Source organism: Bos indicus x Bos taurus, chromosome 5 (assembly GCF_003369695.1).
Source record: "Bos indicus x Bos taurus breed Angus x Brahman F1 hybrid chromosome 5, Bos_hybrid_MaternalHap_v2.0, whole genome shotgun sequence".
Taxonomy (NCBI): Eukaryota; Metazoa; Chordata; class Mammalia; order Artiodactyla; family Bovidae; genus Bos; species Bos indicus x Bos taurus.
In genome coordinates this window covers 88027696-88040699 of record NC_040080.1, presented here as the reverse complement: position 1 = coordinate 88040699, position 13004 = coordinate 88027696, and the positions used below count along the sequence as shown (strand labels likewise).

The window sequence follows — 13004 nt, the reverse complement described above, 5'->3', positions numbered from 1 at the left end:
TATGAATGTTGAGGATTTCAGCACCTCTGTCTCAATTATTAATTGCTTCCAAGTGAAGTGAAAGTGAAGTCACTCAGTCGTGTCCGACTCTTTGCAACCCCATGGACTGTAGCCTACCAGGCTTCTCTGTCCTTGGGATTTTCCAGACAAGAGTGCTAGAGCAGATTGCCATTTCCTTCTCCAGGGAATCTTCCTGACCCAGGAATCGAACCCTGGTCTCCCGCATTGCAGGCAGATGCTTTACCGTCTGAGCCACCAGGGAAGCAGGGCCTTCAGCAGATGTTAAATCTAAGTGATGCTCAGTAAGAGAAGAAGCAGCCTATAAAACATTAAACTCGACTAGACAAACCTAGCACAGGAAATAGATTTTTCTTAGGAAAAAAAAACTGATTGAATCAAAAGGTAAGAAAATGAGACAACATGAAATAAAGTAGTTTAGTGAATATGATGGTGTCTCCCATATGCTAATGATCAGAATGGAAGTTACAATGTAGTCTTTCTAACATGACTCATTGGACAGTTCCACATCATTATAGATTACCTCTTTAAAGTGTTTCTAATAGAACTAGTCCTTTTGATAAACTAGGGATTTATGTCAGGTCACAGGGAGAATAGTAATTACAGTTGTCATAACTCCATAAAAGTGGATGCTGCCTGTCTTTCTCTAAAACTTTTGCAGTAATTTTAATCGTTTGTTACTTTAATTTGCGTCTGAGAAAAGTCCTGGGCACAGTGAGGGATGCCGTAACTCAGAGCTTCCCTTAAGTCTGCTATCGTGGTTTCTATAGTATTATTAGGTTTAGGTCTTAGGAGTGAGTGACCTTCTGATTTATAACATTCAGAGGTTGTTGCTTAGTCTTTTGGGTTTTGTGGTTGACAAGGATAAGTCTAATTTAAAAATAAGAATGAGGAGGTAGAGGGGAAAGTCTGGAGGGATAGAGTAGGAAAACAGCTTTTTCTTTTCTAAAAGTTATCTTGATCTCTGCTTCAGAACACTGTCATGCTCAGGACTTTTAGAACACTTTTTTCCAAAGTCTGTTCTAAGGCTTCAGTGTGTGAAATTGGGAAGGGTTAAAAGTTAGACTTTACTGTTAGTGATGCATTTTACTTCTAAATGCATGAGAAAATAGTTTGGCTGGTTTACTGCTTGAGAAGGAAGATACAAATAGCAGTGGTCATTTGTGTCATTGTGGTAACATACAGGCAAGGGATTGAGTACTGAGTTTGAAAACATTGTAGACTTTTCTTTTAAAGAAACACTCTTTTCAACTTAGCCTGGCAGCTCTTCACATAAAATCACAAAGGAACAAGACACCATAAACAATCATTCCACCCCCAAACAAGATTGCATAGACAAGTAGACTCTCACGGCGAAGGCTGTGAAGGAGGCAGGAAAGGCAGTACTTTAGGCACCAGGGACTGCAGCAGGCAGAGGCAGTGTGGGCCCCTGAAAGAGTGGCAAGTGCAAGACAAACAGTAGGTACAGACAGACAGACTTGTTACTCTTCATCCCCAATTCCAAAGGGAATTCAAGATCTTTTGGAGCTAAGAAGAGTCCCATGTAGAGAAAGACTCTACCACAGGAGGGGAGGGACCCTTGCCGTCACAAAATATAAGCAACTACTCTGACCATCATTGCTTCTCTTTTATCTTTGACACTGTGATCCCTTTTCTCATTTCTTTTTCCTTCATCTTTAGCCATCCTCTGTGAGATGATGTGTAAGATTCTTTTTGTTCTTCTAACTTCTAGCTTTTTTTTTTTTTTTTTTTTGGTGTGATTGTGCCTTGGCTGAACTATGGCAATTTTCCTTATTTGGACTGAGTAATAGCTGAAAAACTGAGGAGAGAAACTTGGATCTAAATTCTGCTTCAGATGTCAGATTACACATCCTCAGCTAATAGGAGGGAACAGTGAGGCCACCAAGTCCCCTCCTCCTAGGATGCAGGGCAAATGAAAAAGAGCCGAGATCACTCCCTAGAGCTAAGTAATGAGCTGACTTTGGAGGAGGCCGTTTCCCTCACAGTGGAGAAACCTTGGTGGGAGGGAGAAGTAAAGCAGAGAAGAGGGGTTCTCAGTGTGGTGCCCTGATCACTAGGTCTCTGTTCCTGTTCAACTGGCTTGGTCTTTAACTTTATAGGTCCACTCTGTCAAAATAACAAAGTAACATAAGAAACCAAACAACTCAGGCTGTGTAAGCCCAGCTGAGCTTAATTGGTTTCTGGCACTCTTTCCCCCTGAAAAATAGGATAGTCGTATGTAGCATGACGCTCATTTATGTCACCCTTTTCACTTCAGGGTAATGATCCCAGATATACCCCTCTGATGGGCACCTGGGGAAGATAGATCTCTGTGGCTTTCACGTGCTTGGTGCTGCTAAGTCGCTTCAGTCATGTCTGACTCTGTCTGACCCCATAGATGGCAGCCCACCAGGCTCCCCCGTCCCTGGGATTCTCCAGGCAAGAACACTGGAGTGTTGCCATTTCCTTCTCCAATGCATGAAAATGAAAAGTGAAAGTGAAGTTACTCAGTCATGTCTGACTCTTAGCGACCCCCTGGACTGCAGCCTACCAGGCTCCTCTGTCCATGGGAATTTCCAAGCAAGAGTATTGGAGTGGGGTGCCATTGCCTTCTCCATTTCATGTGCTTGGCTGTCCTTATCTCTCTTGTTCCTTCCACCTCCATCTTAAGTCCTTATTGCCTGTTGCAATATTTAACTTGTCTGCCCCCATGGAGGGTTTGGCTTATAGTGATTGACAGGTTGTCTGCCTGTTTGCTTCACCCCTTGAATTGAAGGGTTTCGCCTCATGGCATGGGTAATAATGTCATGGGATAGAATACCAGAGGAATCAATCCCTTTTTGCTAATTTTCTCTCACCGGAGGATGTAGATTATAGCCAAGACATCTGTGCTTGCTGAGCAGGTAGATCCTCCTGCATTCCTGGCTGCCTTCACAAGCCTACAAGCATCCTTTAGCACCATTAACCTCAAGGATAGAGTGAGATTAAAAACCTGAATTGGAGAAACCTACAATCCTAATTGTGTCCTAATTCATTATCATTGTTTTAATATGATAAATAGGTAACTGAGCTCTAGTTACCTATTGGGCATCACACTAGGGAGAGAATAAGCTGCCACCTGAGCCTATTGCTCTGTCTTCAATGCAGGAAGAACAGTGTCTTTCTTCGGTCCTGACTTTCCTTCCCACCACCCTCAGAGTGCTACTTCTTGGTGAATGTGGTTTCCCTGCAGCTGCCTAGGCATCCTCATCTGTAGGCCCTTTCTCCAGTCTAGACCACGCTCCAGTGTGTTCCTGGCTACATACCCAGTATGTAGTTGCCTACTGTTGGGCAGTAGCTCACCGCTCTGGCATCTTAGTGTGTAAATATTTGTCAAAGGACGGGGGTGTTTTCCCATTCCCCAAAAAGCATTCTGAAAAATGTGCCTGTTTTCTTAGTCATATTTCCAAGCTTTGGATCAGTTAGCCCATTCATTCCTTGCAGTTGACGGACACTGGCCTGACCTCAGCTGGCCACATAAGTATGCAGTAACTTCCGGCACAGTAACTTTGAGGCTTTAATACCAAGGAGTCCTAGACCTAAAGGAACTGTGGACAATGTAGTCACTATTAGAGAACACATCGTTTCATTAACATATCTCCCATGTCAAGCGTTTTAATTTCTTTCACTCATACTTGATATTGAAGAAATAAGTGGAATCAACAAATATAAGGCAGCTAGCCTTATAGATTCTAGGAGAAAACTTGACTCTTCATGTTTGTGGTTTTACTTTCAGGTCTTACGTAATGTAGGTTATAGAATATCCATGTCTGCCTGGATAAAGGTGTTGTTGCCAAGCTACTACAAGTTTAGAGATGTTGTTCCAATATAGTTGATGGTTTATTCTGTCACTCAGTTCTACTTGAGACCAAAACAGTTTGCTTCTGCTAAGTAACTTGTTAGGCTGAAAATACAGTCTTAAGTCATGGGGCAGAGTTTTCTGTCTTTGTGCAAAATCAGGAGACCTACATAGAAGGATTGAACTACTAATCTTAGTTTTTATTAACACTAGACTCTGAGCTCAGAGTTTAAGTTGCTCGCACAGTCCCAGCAGACTAAAGGAACTGCTAATGTTTGCCTTGCTGAACTCCTGCTTGTAATGTATACCTGCACATACTCCTTCCTTTCCTTTTTTCTGACTCTGATCTTGTAGTACTTCTTCCTCCTCATTTTCCAGTTTTTTTTAACCTAATCTTCAGCCTTCTACACGTCTGGCCAACATCTTCCCATATGTATCCTGAACCATATATATGTGTATCAGCCTTTTATGTTTTCACTGTTTATAACCACGTTGGCCCCCTCTTTTCTAGTCAGAATTTGATATAGGGATATTAGGCTGTTGGGTGTTGAGGTCATAACTGAATTGATTAGGGAACTAGCCTATGCTGTGCAGTATAGCAACTGTGTTTCCTTCTTACAACACAACTGTTTTAAAAGGCTGGAGTATCTAATTTAATACATATACTTTCTTTCCACAGATCATCAATTTCTACATGAATATGCTGATGGAGCGAAGTAAAGAGAAGGGATTGCCAAGTGTACATGCATTTAATACCTTTTTTTTCACTAAGTTAAAAACGGCTGGTTATCAAGCAGTGAAACGTTGGACAAAGAAAGTGGATGTCTTTTCTGTTGACATTCTTTTGGTGCCTATTCACCTAGGAGTGCACTGGTGTCTTGCTGTGAGTGCCTCTTTTATTACTGATAAAATTCGAAAGAAGTCTATATAATAATACACAGAGAGCAATGAATACTAGTTCTACATAGATGATTGAAAGAGTAGCATTTAATTATCTAAAAACTGGATAGATTAGCAAACTCCCTGTCAAGAGTGGGAGATACTTAGACTTTGAAAAAAGCTCTGAAATTTTCTTTTCTGGAAATACTTAAAAATGGAGTTATAGTCAAAGCAACCTACAGGCAAGGAACACATGGGGAGAAAAAGTGATTTCTTAATGATGCTGCCAACTCTGATTCTGTGACCATTATTTTCTGCCTAATCATGATTTGCCTTGCATACTTGATAATTTATTATGGCTTCCCTGGTAGCTCAGACAGTAAGGAATCTGCCTGTAATGCGGGAGACCCAGGTTTGATCCCTGGGTGAGGAAGATCCCCTAGAGAAGGGAATGGCTACACACTCCAGTATTCTTGCCTGGAGAATTCCATGGACAGCAGAGCCTGGCAGGCTACAGTCTGTGGGGCTGCAAAGAGTCAGACATGACTGAGCAACTAACGCAAACATGACTCTGAGAACATGGATACATTAGCTTAATATATTAATAAAAGTATACAAGTTAAAGCCTGTCTTGAATTATATTTGAAAAGTATTAAGTCAAAAGGAAATTCTCCAAGAAACAAAACCTAGAATCTTTTACCATCTTTCTGAAAATGTGTGGAAATGATCTCACTTAGTTTACATTCTCTGAAGAGCACGTCGTGTCTTCACTGTTGCCTCCATTGCAAATGGAGACCCTAAAAACTAGAAAAAGGTTTCAGGGCAATTACTGGGCCACTTAGTCAGTCAGCCCCCAGCATAGTTCTGAGTAAATAATCACCCTGTTCTTCTTTCCTCTGCAGATGAAGCATGGTATAATGCTAAGTATCCATCAAACTTGTCATGATTTCATAGGAAATCTGGCAGAAGGTTCCAAGTTCCAGGGAAGGGAAAAGCTGAGATTTTCTTCAGTTCATAAACACAGAGAATTTTTTTTATTCCCAGGTTGTGGACTTTAGAAAGAAGAATATTACCTATTATGACTCTATGGGTGGGATAAACAATGAAGCCTGCAGAATCCTCATGTAAGTAGGGAGTTGAAGACGAAGAGTTTGGTGTTGGATATATGTTTTTCTAGTTGTTGAACTCAATTCTCTGATACCTTCAATGGAGTGGTTAATAAAGGAAATGTTCATATTGATTAAGATGGATATTTTCCATCTAAGTAAAGTTTAATAATAATATAATAATACCAAAAATACATCCTGATGGGCATAATTACTGTCCCAGTGCATGAAAATAAAGAGTGGATATAGACATATAGATACAGAAACTACTTAGAAGTCATCTATCCCAACCTCCTAATTTTTCAGATAAAGGAACCAAGACCCACAGAGATAACTTTGATTTGCTCAGGTCCTACTAGTTAATGGCTCAGCTGGGAACCAGAATGCAAATCTGGTTTACATTCTACCTGTTTCTTTTTCTAAAACGTCTGTGGCCAGGAGAGGGTGGGTTCTATGAGGTGGATTAATTGATTTGGATTGAATTTTTATACAAAAGAATCAAGACTATAAATAAATATATACCTCAGCATTGCTAGAGAAACATTTTCCTTCCATTAGATTGAATTCTAAAGGACCATATAAACCAAGGAAAAGATCAAAACTCGTTCCTCAGTGGGGACAGTAGGAAGAAGGACCCTGGGTATTGAAGGCAGAGGTCTTGCTTCTCTGGAGCTGACAGAGTGGGCATGAATTGTGGGAGTTCTAAATATTCCTTGTCCAGCAATATATACTGTTTTCCTTAGACATGGCAGAAGAAAATTCTTCCTGAGGATTGTCAGCCCCATTTTTGCAGTGGCAGCTCCCCAAGCTCATCTCATTCTCTCCCAATACCTTAGGCAATATCTGAAGCAAGAAAGCATTGACAAGAAAAGAAAAGAGTTTGACGCCAATGGCTGGCAGCTCTTCAGCAAGAAAAGCCAGGTACATTTCATCTTGGTGAGATGGAAATCCTGAGATTAGAGTATTGGTTAGAAAAGGAGTATACTGCTTGGGCCCTGGCATCCTTCTAAGTGTCTGGCCTGACCTCAGCCAGGGAAGATAGAGTAGAGTAAGCTATCTGTGGGAAAATCAATAATACATTTCTTATGAAGAACTAGGTTTTCTAAATGTCCAGCTATTTTGCTAAACTTTCATCTATGGGAGAAAATGTTTGCAGACTGGTTGGCCCTTGTGGGAGGGACCAGCTTTTACACCCTTGGGTATCATAGAAATCTCAGATAGTCTCCTGTGTGATAAACATGAAGTACACAGGCTGGACTGAGATGCTGAATTTTTTGCTCTCTGAGCCTATGTTGTTCTGAGTGGGGGACCAGGACCATCTCTTTAGAATTCAGGGAAACCTGGAAAATTTATATCCTTTGGTTCTTATTTATAATTGAATAAGAAGGAAGGAAGCTTGGAAAGATGTCACCTTTTTGTTATTTTTTGCCTTTTAGGAAATTCCACAGCAGATGAATGGAAGCGACTGTGGCATGTTTGCCTGCAAATATGCTGACTGTATTACCAAAGACAGACCAATCAACTTCACACAGGTACGCCAAGCCTGCGGGAGGGGGCTCTGTGACCACCCTGTGTCCGGGCTGCCTGATAGATGTTGTTCTCTCCATTTGCTCCACTTAGGGGGCTCTGCTTCATTCTGTGGCTCATAACCCAGGGTGGTTGCTACCTGTGCTACGCCGTAGGAAAAGGAAGGATAATAATAGGCCACATCCTGGGTCACGATACATCATATATTGTAGTTAAGGAATCCCGGCCAATAGGAGAGCCTTCTTCTCTGCTCATATACGCCGCCTACCCAAAATCCTGTAAGAAGCAGAAAACTGGGACCAGAGCAGGTTTCCTCAGTTTCCCTTTTTTTGGTAGCAATGAAGTTTTGGAACAGGCCACACCTTGATCTAGTGTAGTTTGTTACGCTGCCCTCTTCCCCTCGCTTTATGCAGCTGATCAGTCTTCCTTAGAGTTTGTGATCGTTAATTTCTGTCCACGTGGTCCTTTGGAAACCAAAGTGAATTGAGGCTAGAGATTATAGTTTATTTGGTGTCCTCCACTTAATCCTTTGCTTCTGTTTAAAGTAATGACTTTATACTAGATTTTCCACTGCAGCCCTTGGGTTGAGCTGACTCTTGAAGTTCATTTAATTTGGGGGCAAAATGAGTTTTGATCTTCAAGCCTCAGATCTCATATCCTCTTAAAAGTTCAACACAGAGGACTTTTTTAGACACCATTCTTAAAATTCTTGGAGACATTTGAGGATAGCCTGGGGATTCCTGGTGATGCCTAATTAAACTCCTAGGTTTACAACAATGAAAAGTAGCAATAGCAATAGTAATCGGAAAAAGCATTAGGAAAAAAAAAAATCACACGTAATGAAGAATGAGCAATTTGAAAGACCAAAAATGCAGCTGAGACTATTTTAGGTGAAAACCTCAAGAAGGAAAGGAATGTTAGGTCTGCATGCAAGAAATGAAAATAAAGGTATCTCTGTGTCCCTACAGCAACACATGCCCTACTTCCGGAAGCGGATGGTCTGGGAAATCCTCCACCGAAAGCTCTTGTGAAGACCATCTCAGTTAGCAGACATGGACTTGTTGGGGACCAGCTCTTTGTTGTCTACAGCCAGAGACCTTGGAGACAGCTGCTCCCAACCCTCTCTTCTTGTAAAGTCCTTGATCCTGGACCAGGCCCTGGAGAGATGCACTCACAAGCACATCTGCCTTTCCTTTTGTATCTCAGATACTATTTTTGCAAAGAAACTTTGGTGCTGTGAAAGGGGTGAGGGACATCCCTAATCTGAAGAGAGAGACTGCTTTTTACTTCTTCAGTTCTGCCATCTTGTTTTCAAAGGGCTCCAGCCTCACTCAGTCTCTTAATTAGGGGCCTGAGAGAAGCTTGGAAGGACTCTTGGTTTCGTATAAACTCTTGTTGTTAGGCCTTACTAAGAGGTAGGAATGGATGTGGGTAAAAACGTAGGGATGAAAACCACCAGCATATACACGCACACGTACATACACACAGGATTTTCAAAATGTGTCACCAGGATAGTGACTGTAAACTGGACTTTGGGGCACCTGCATAAGGCTGTCCTCCAGGACTTGTCCTTTTTACATGCCCCTTGTGAAGTCCATCTGCTTCTGTACAAGGCTGTTTTATCTGTAGCTTCTTCCCCTCCTGAGGCACCACATGTGAGCCCTGGGTGGACCCCAAAGTCCCAGGCAGTCCTTTCCTTAAAAGCAGTGGTTTGCATGTGCTCACAACACATGATATGGGGAAGACCCACCCAGGGAGTGGTTTAGTGGAGTAACAAAGGCGCCACTTTTACTGCTACCTACTTCTGACCAAGAAGAAGAAGGACCTCAGTCTTTAGCATAAAATTCCAGCTTTGGATGAATGCAGGTCTAGTTTGGTCTGTGGCTAGCTAGTTTAAATATGTTTCTAACCACAGAGAATTTAATATATATATATATTTCACAGGGATATGCTTTTTTTTTTTTTTTTAAGGCTGAATGTGTTCACCATTTTAGCCTGTAGATTTATTACCATTTTCCAAATTTAGCTCCAGCATACACAGATCCCAGCCCCTATGTGTAGGGTGTTTGTGGACTTCCTAAGAGTATTTTGAGGCCTGGATGAATTTTGGCTTGGGGTAGAGGTTACAGAGGAAGGCAAGATTTTCAAATGGAAAACGGGTGGAATTTGGACTGATCAACTTGAGATTGAAAAACTGCTATTCTTTTTGTTCCTTGTAGCATCTCCCCCACCTTTTGAGCGCTCCTCAGGCTAGATAGTGAAATGATCCAATGCCAGTGTCATTTTGTACCTAAGTTCCAAAATAGGAACATTTTATACTTTTTTCTGTATTGTAATAGGTAGTTTTGTATGAGATCTTTTCTTCTCTTCCCTTGTACCTCATCCTTTCCAACATTGTGCTTTCTCCCTGGGCTTATTTGAAAATTTTACTCTGTTTTATATCAAGCTTGTTTAGTACATTTTTCTATGTGTTACCACAGGTTACAATTTGAAAAGAAAACTATTTTTTTTAAATATTCCATTGTTAACTGAATGTTACTCTTTCCACTCCAGCAACTAGATGTCCTACCTTTTTCATACTGCCTGCCTTTGAGGGGAAGACCACCTTTTGTTTGTTTTCTTTTTTTTTCTTTCTTCATTTTTTTTCCTCCCTTTTTTTCCTTTTTTTTTTTTTTTTTTGGTGTTTTCTATAGGTAATAAATAGCTTTCTACATATGAGTTGCTGGGACTTTTCACATTCTCTCAGAAAGCTATGGCATGCAGGCTCATTGTGGGACTCCTGTACATTGATTCTTGGTACTTAATGTATTGAAGTGACAACTTGAAAGGTGGCAATATGGTATAGATTTTGGACCATGAATCAAAAGACCTGAGTTTTTCAGGCACATTTGCTATTGTCTGGGAACTCAGAACAAGATAGTTCTCTGTATTTATTGTTTGTCCATTTAGATAACATCTGTCTTACCTTCTCACAGACTTTTTGTACAGACCAAAGCAACAAATATTTATTGCCATGTATAGCAGAAAATGAAACATGCAACAAAAGCACTTTGAAAAATATATAAGGAATTGTTAAGCCTGTCTGAATTTGGCCCCGCTTTCTGACCAATATAGTTTTATACAAGGTGAAGTTAGTGATCCTGAGACCACCCCATGAGTGGGCCAGGCTGAGACACAGACTGGGGTCCAGAGTGGGAACCAGTAGTGGGGGCCATTCTTTCCAGAGAGCTGCCCAAGAAGAGCAGAACTAGCATCTGGAAACTTTCTTCTTCGTTTTAAGGGTGGGCCTTGATGACTGGGGTGGGAGGGTGGAGGAATGTGATGTTCCTGCCTTCCATGGCCAAGGGCATGTTATCAGCATCTTGTTTAACCTGCTTTAAACTAAAGCCTATGACTTTCCTTTTCTCCAGTCTTCCCCTCTCTCCTGTGCCCAGTGCTCATAATTACCTTGTTGTTTGTCATTATTCCCTTGCTGAGTCATGTTCAACTCTGCAACCCCATGGACTGCACAGGCTCCTCTGTCCAGCGGAATTCCCAGGCAAGAATACTGGAGTGAGTTGCCAATTTCCTCCTCCAGGGGATCTTCCCACCCAGGGATTGAACCTGTGTCTTCTGCATTGGCGGGCAGGTTCTTTACCACTGAGCCACCAGGGAAGCCCCATAATTACCTACCTCCTCTAAAAAAAGGAATAGTGATGGATGACAAGCTCTAGATGCCAGATACATAACCTTCAGTAGAAACAGTCTCACCGATCACTCCTGGACCCTTTATGGAGAAAGACCATTCCTGCGCATTTGAGAATGAATACATGGTTCAAGACTAGTTCCATCCCATTTGTCACCGGGCCCCCTGAGACCCACTGTTGCTTCCTGGAGCCCTGTTTAGGGTTGAATGCAAGAGTACTTTGTCATCTGACCTGGCAGCTGTGAAGATTAACTCCTCTGTATATATGAGGTGCTTCATCCTTCTCTATGGTGTCAACTTCTTTCTTGTTTAGCCCCTGTAATTGCCCTAGCATCTTCTACCCACTACCTCTAATAATATTAGCCCCAAAGTTCTGGGATAGAAACAGGAAACCTGGAAAAGCACTGCCAGCAGCTATATTACATAGTCTGTCCATCAGCACCTGGTTTTATGTGGCCCATGAAAGGCTCCAGTGGGTAGTCAAGAGTGTTCACTTCAGAGCCCCAGTGTTTGTAATGTTTCAGCCTCTGGTCCTTCTCCCATGCCATCCCTCCAGCTCTTGAGTGTTTTGACCCGGAGTAAGAGACAGCTGATACTTGGGCTTTGTCTTCTCCCTTGTTCCACCTGGATGGGCTAAGGTAGTGGGGGAGGAGAGGGTGGAATATTGATGCTTTCATCCTGGGGGCTCACATACCCAAGAGCATCAAAAAAGGATGTGTAAGACTACTGGGCCCTGTTGACAGACTACTGCTGAGCTGGCCAAGTGGCCATATTTCTCTGCCCAGGAAAAATCTCCATAGCTTCAAATTCATCCTAACATTTGGGAAGGGATGAGTAGGGCTCAGCCCAGTATCTTTCCTAACAGCCCAGGCCAATTTTGCCTTGCTGAATTCTAACAGTAGTCTTTTAAGAGCCCATAATTCCTATACCCAGCTGTGGAGGCAGGGAGAGATGTAACATGAGGTGAGTTGGGTCATGCTGGTCAACACTAAGAGAAGGGAGTGCTTAGACATCCATGTGAGAGAGAAATGTGAAACTAAGGGACTTTGAGCTGGAGGATAAGCCTTGAAATGTTTGTGCAGGCTGCTGCTCTGGCCTGTCAGAGGTGGGGTAATTCCAACTGGGAGCGGTCGGACCGGATGTCCAGGGTCTTGTCAAGGTCTAAGATTCTTAAATGATATTGAGGCCCATAATGCCAAAGTCAAATTTAAGGCCAGTATTAGCACTGGCTTAATCTTAGAGGTAAGGCCCAGGTCAGTCCTCCCTAATGGAACAGTTTGTAGCTGCTGACTTTTCTCCATTCTAAACTGAGGGGTAACCATCAACCGCTTGACTTCTGGAGAGTCCGGTTCCATCCTCAGAACTTTGGTGCTGGGAAAGGAAAGCGTGTGGTGAGAGGTGCACAGGGAGTCCAGAGCACCCCTTACGAGTTTATACTCACTGCTTCCACACACTCAAAGCGCACACACCCAAAGCCTGCCTCCTTGAAACCTTCCCTGATCACTTTATCTTAAAATCTCTTACCTGGACAGCCACAGCCCTTAGAATCAGCAAACAGTAAAACTCCATGTGGCATGTGTATTGTAATCTGTCCTTTACATCAAATGGCCTGAGAATGTGTAACTGTTGAAGGCAGGTGAATAATTTGATGCTTTTCCTTCAAGCCAGGAGTTCCAGTTGCTTCTCTGGCCTGCTAGGGAGGAGTAGGGGCAACTGACTAAACATTTACTTAGACAACATTGCAGAGTCAGGGAAGAAGGTCCATTCACAGAAGCCTGCAGTGAGGCTGTACCTCTTCGGGGCCCCAAACCTAATGCCTCACTCCACACTTAACAAAACCCACTTCCTCAGCAGTTCAGCATGTCCTTCAGGGTCTCAGTCTCTGCCAGGAAGCTAATCAAGTATTTTTTCCCTAACCACACATCTTTCTATTATATACAGTTTTCTCCGT

The 13004-nt window shown here is 42.3% G+C and overlaps 1 protein-coding gene across 5 annotated transcripts in view; it reads left to right on the top strand.

Annotated features, from left to right (window-relative positions):
• Window positions 1–10455, top strand: part of SENP1 (SUMO specific peptidase 1) — a 52408-nt gene extending 41953 nt beyond the window's left edge. For all 5 annotated transcript variants that reach the window (XM_027542693.1, XM_027542692.1, XM_027542696.1 and 2 more), the window contains 5 exons: window positions 4536–4739; window positions 5780–5859; window positions 6678–6762; window positions 7278–7373; window positions 8337–10455. In XM_027542693.1, coding sequence (XP_027398494.1) covers window positions 4536–4739; window positions 5780–5859; window positions 6678–6762; window positions 7278–7373; window positions 8337–8399 — 528 coding nt within the window. In that variant the 3' untranslated portion in view covers window positions 8400–10455. The remainder of the gene's footprint in view (window positions 1–4535; window positions 4740–5779; window positions 5860–6677; window positions 6763–7277; window positions 7374–8336) is intronic.
• The last annotated feature ends 2549 nt before the right edge of the window (window positions 10456–13004 follow it).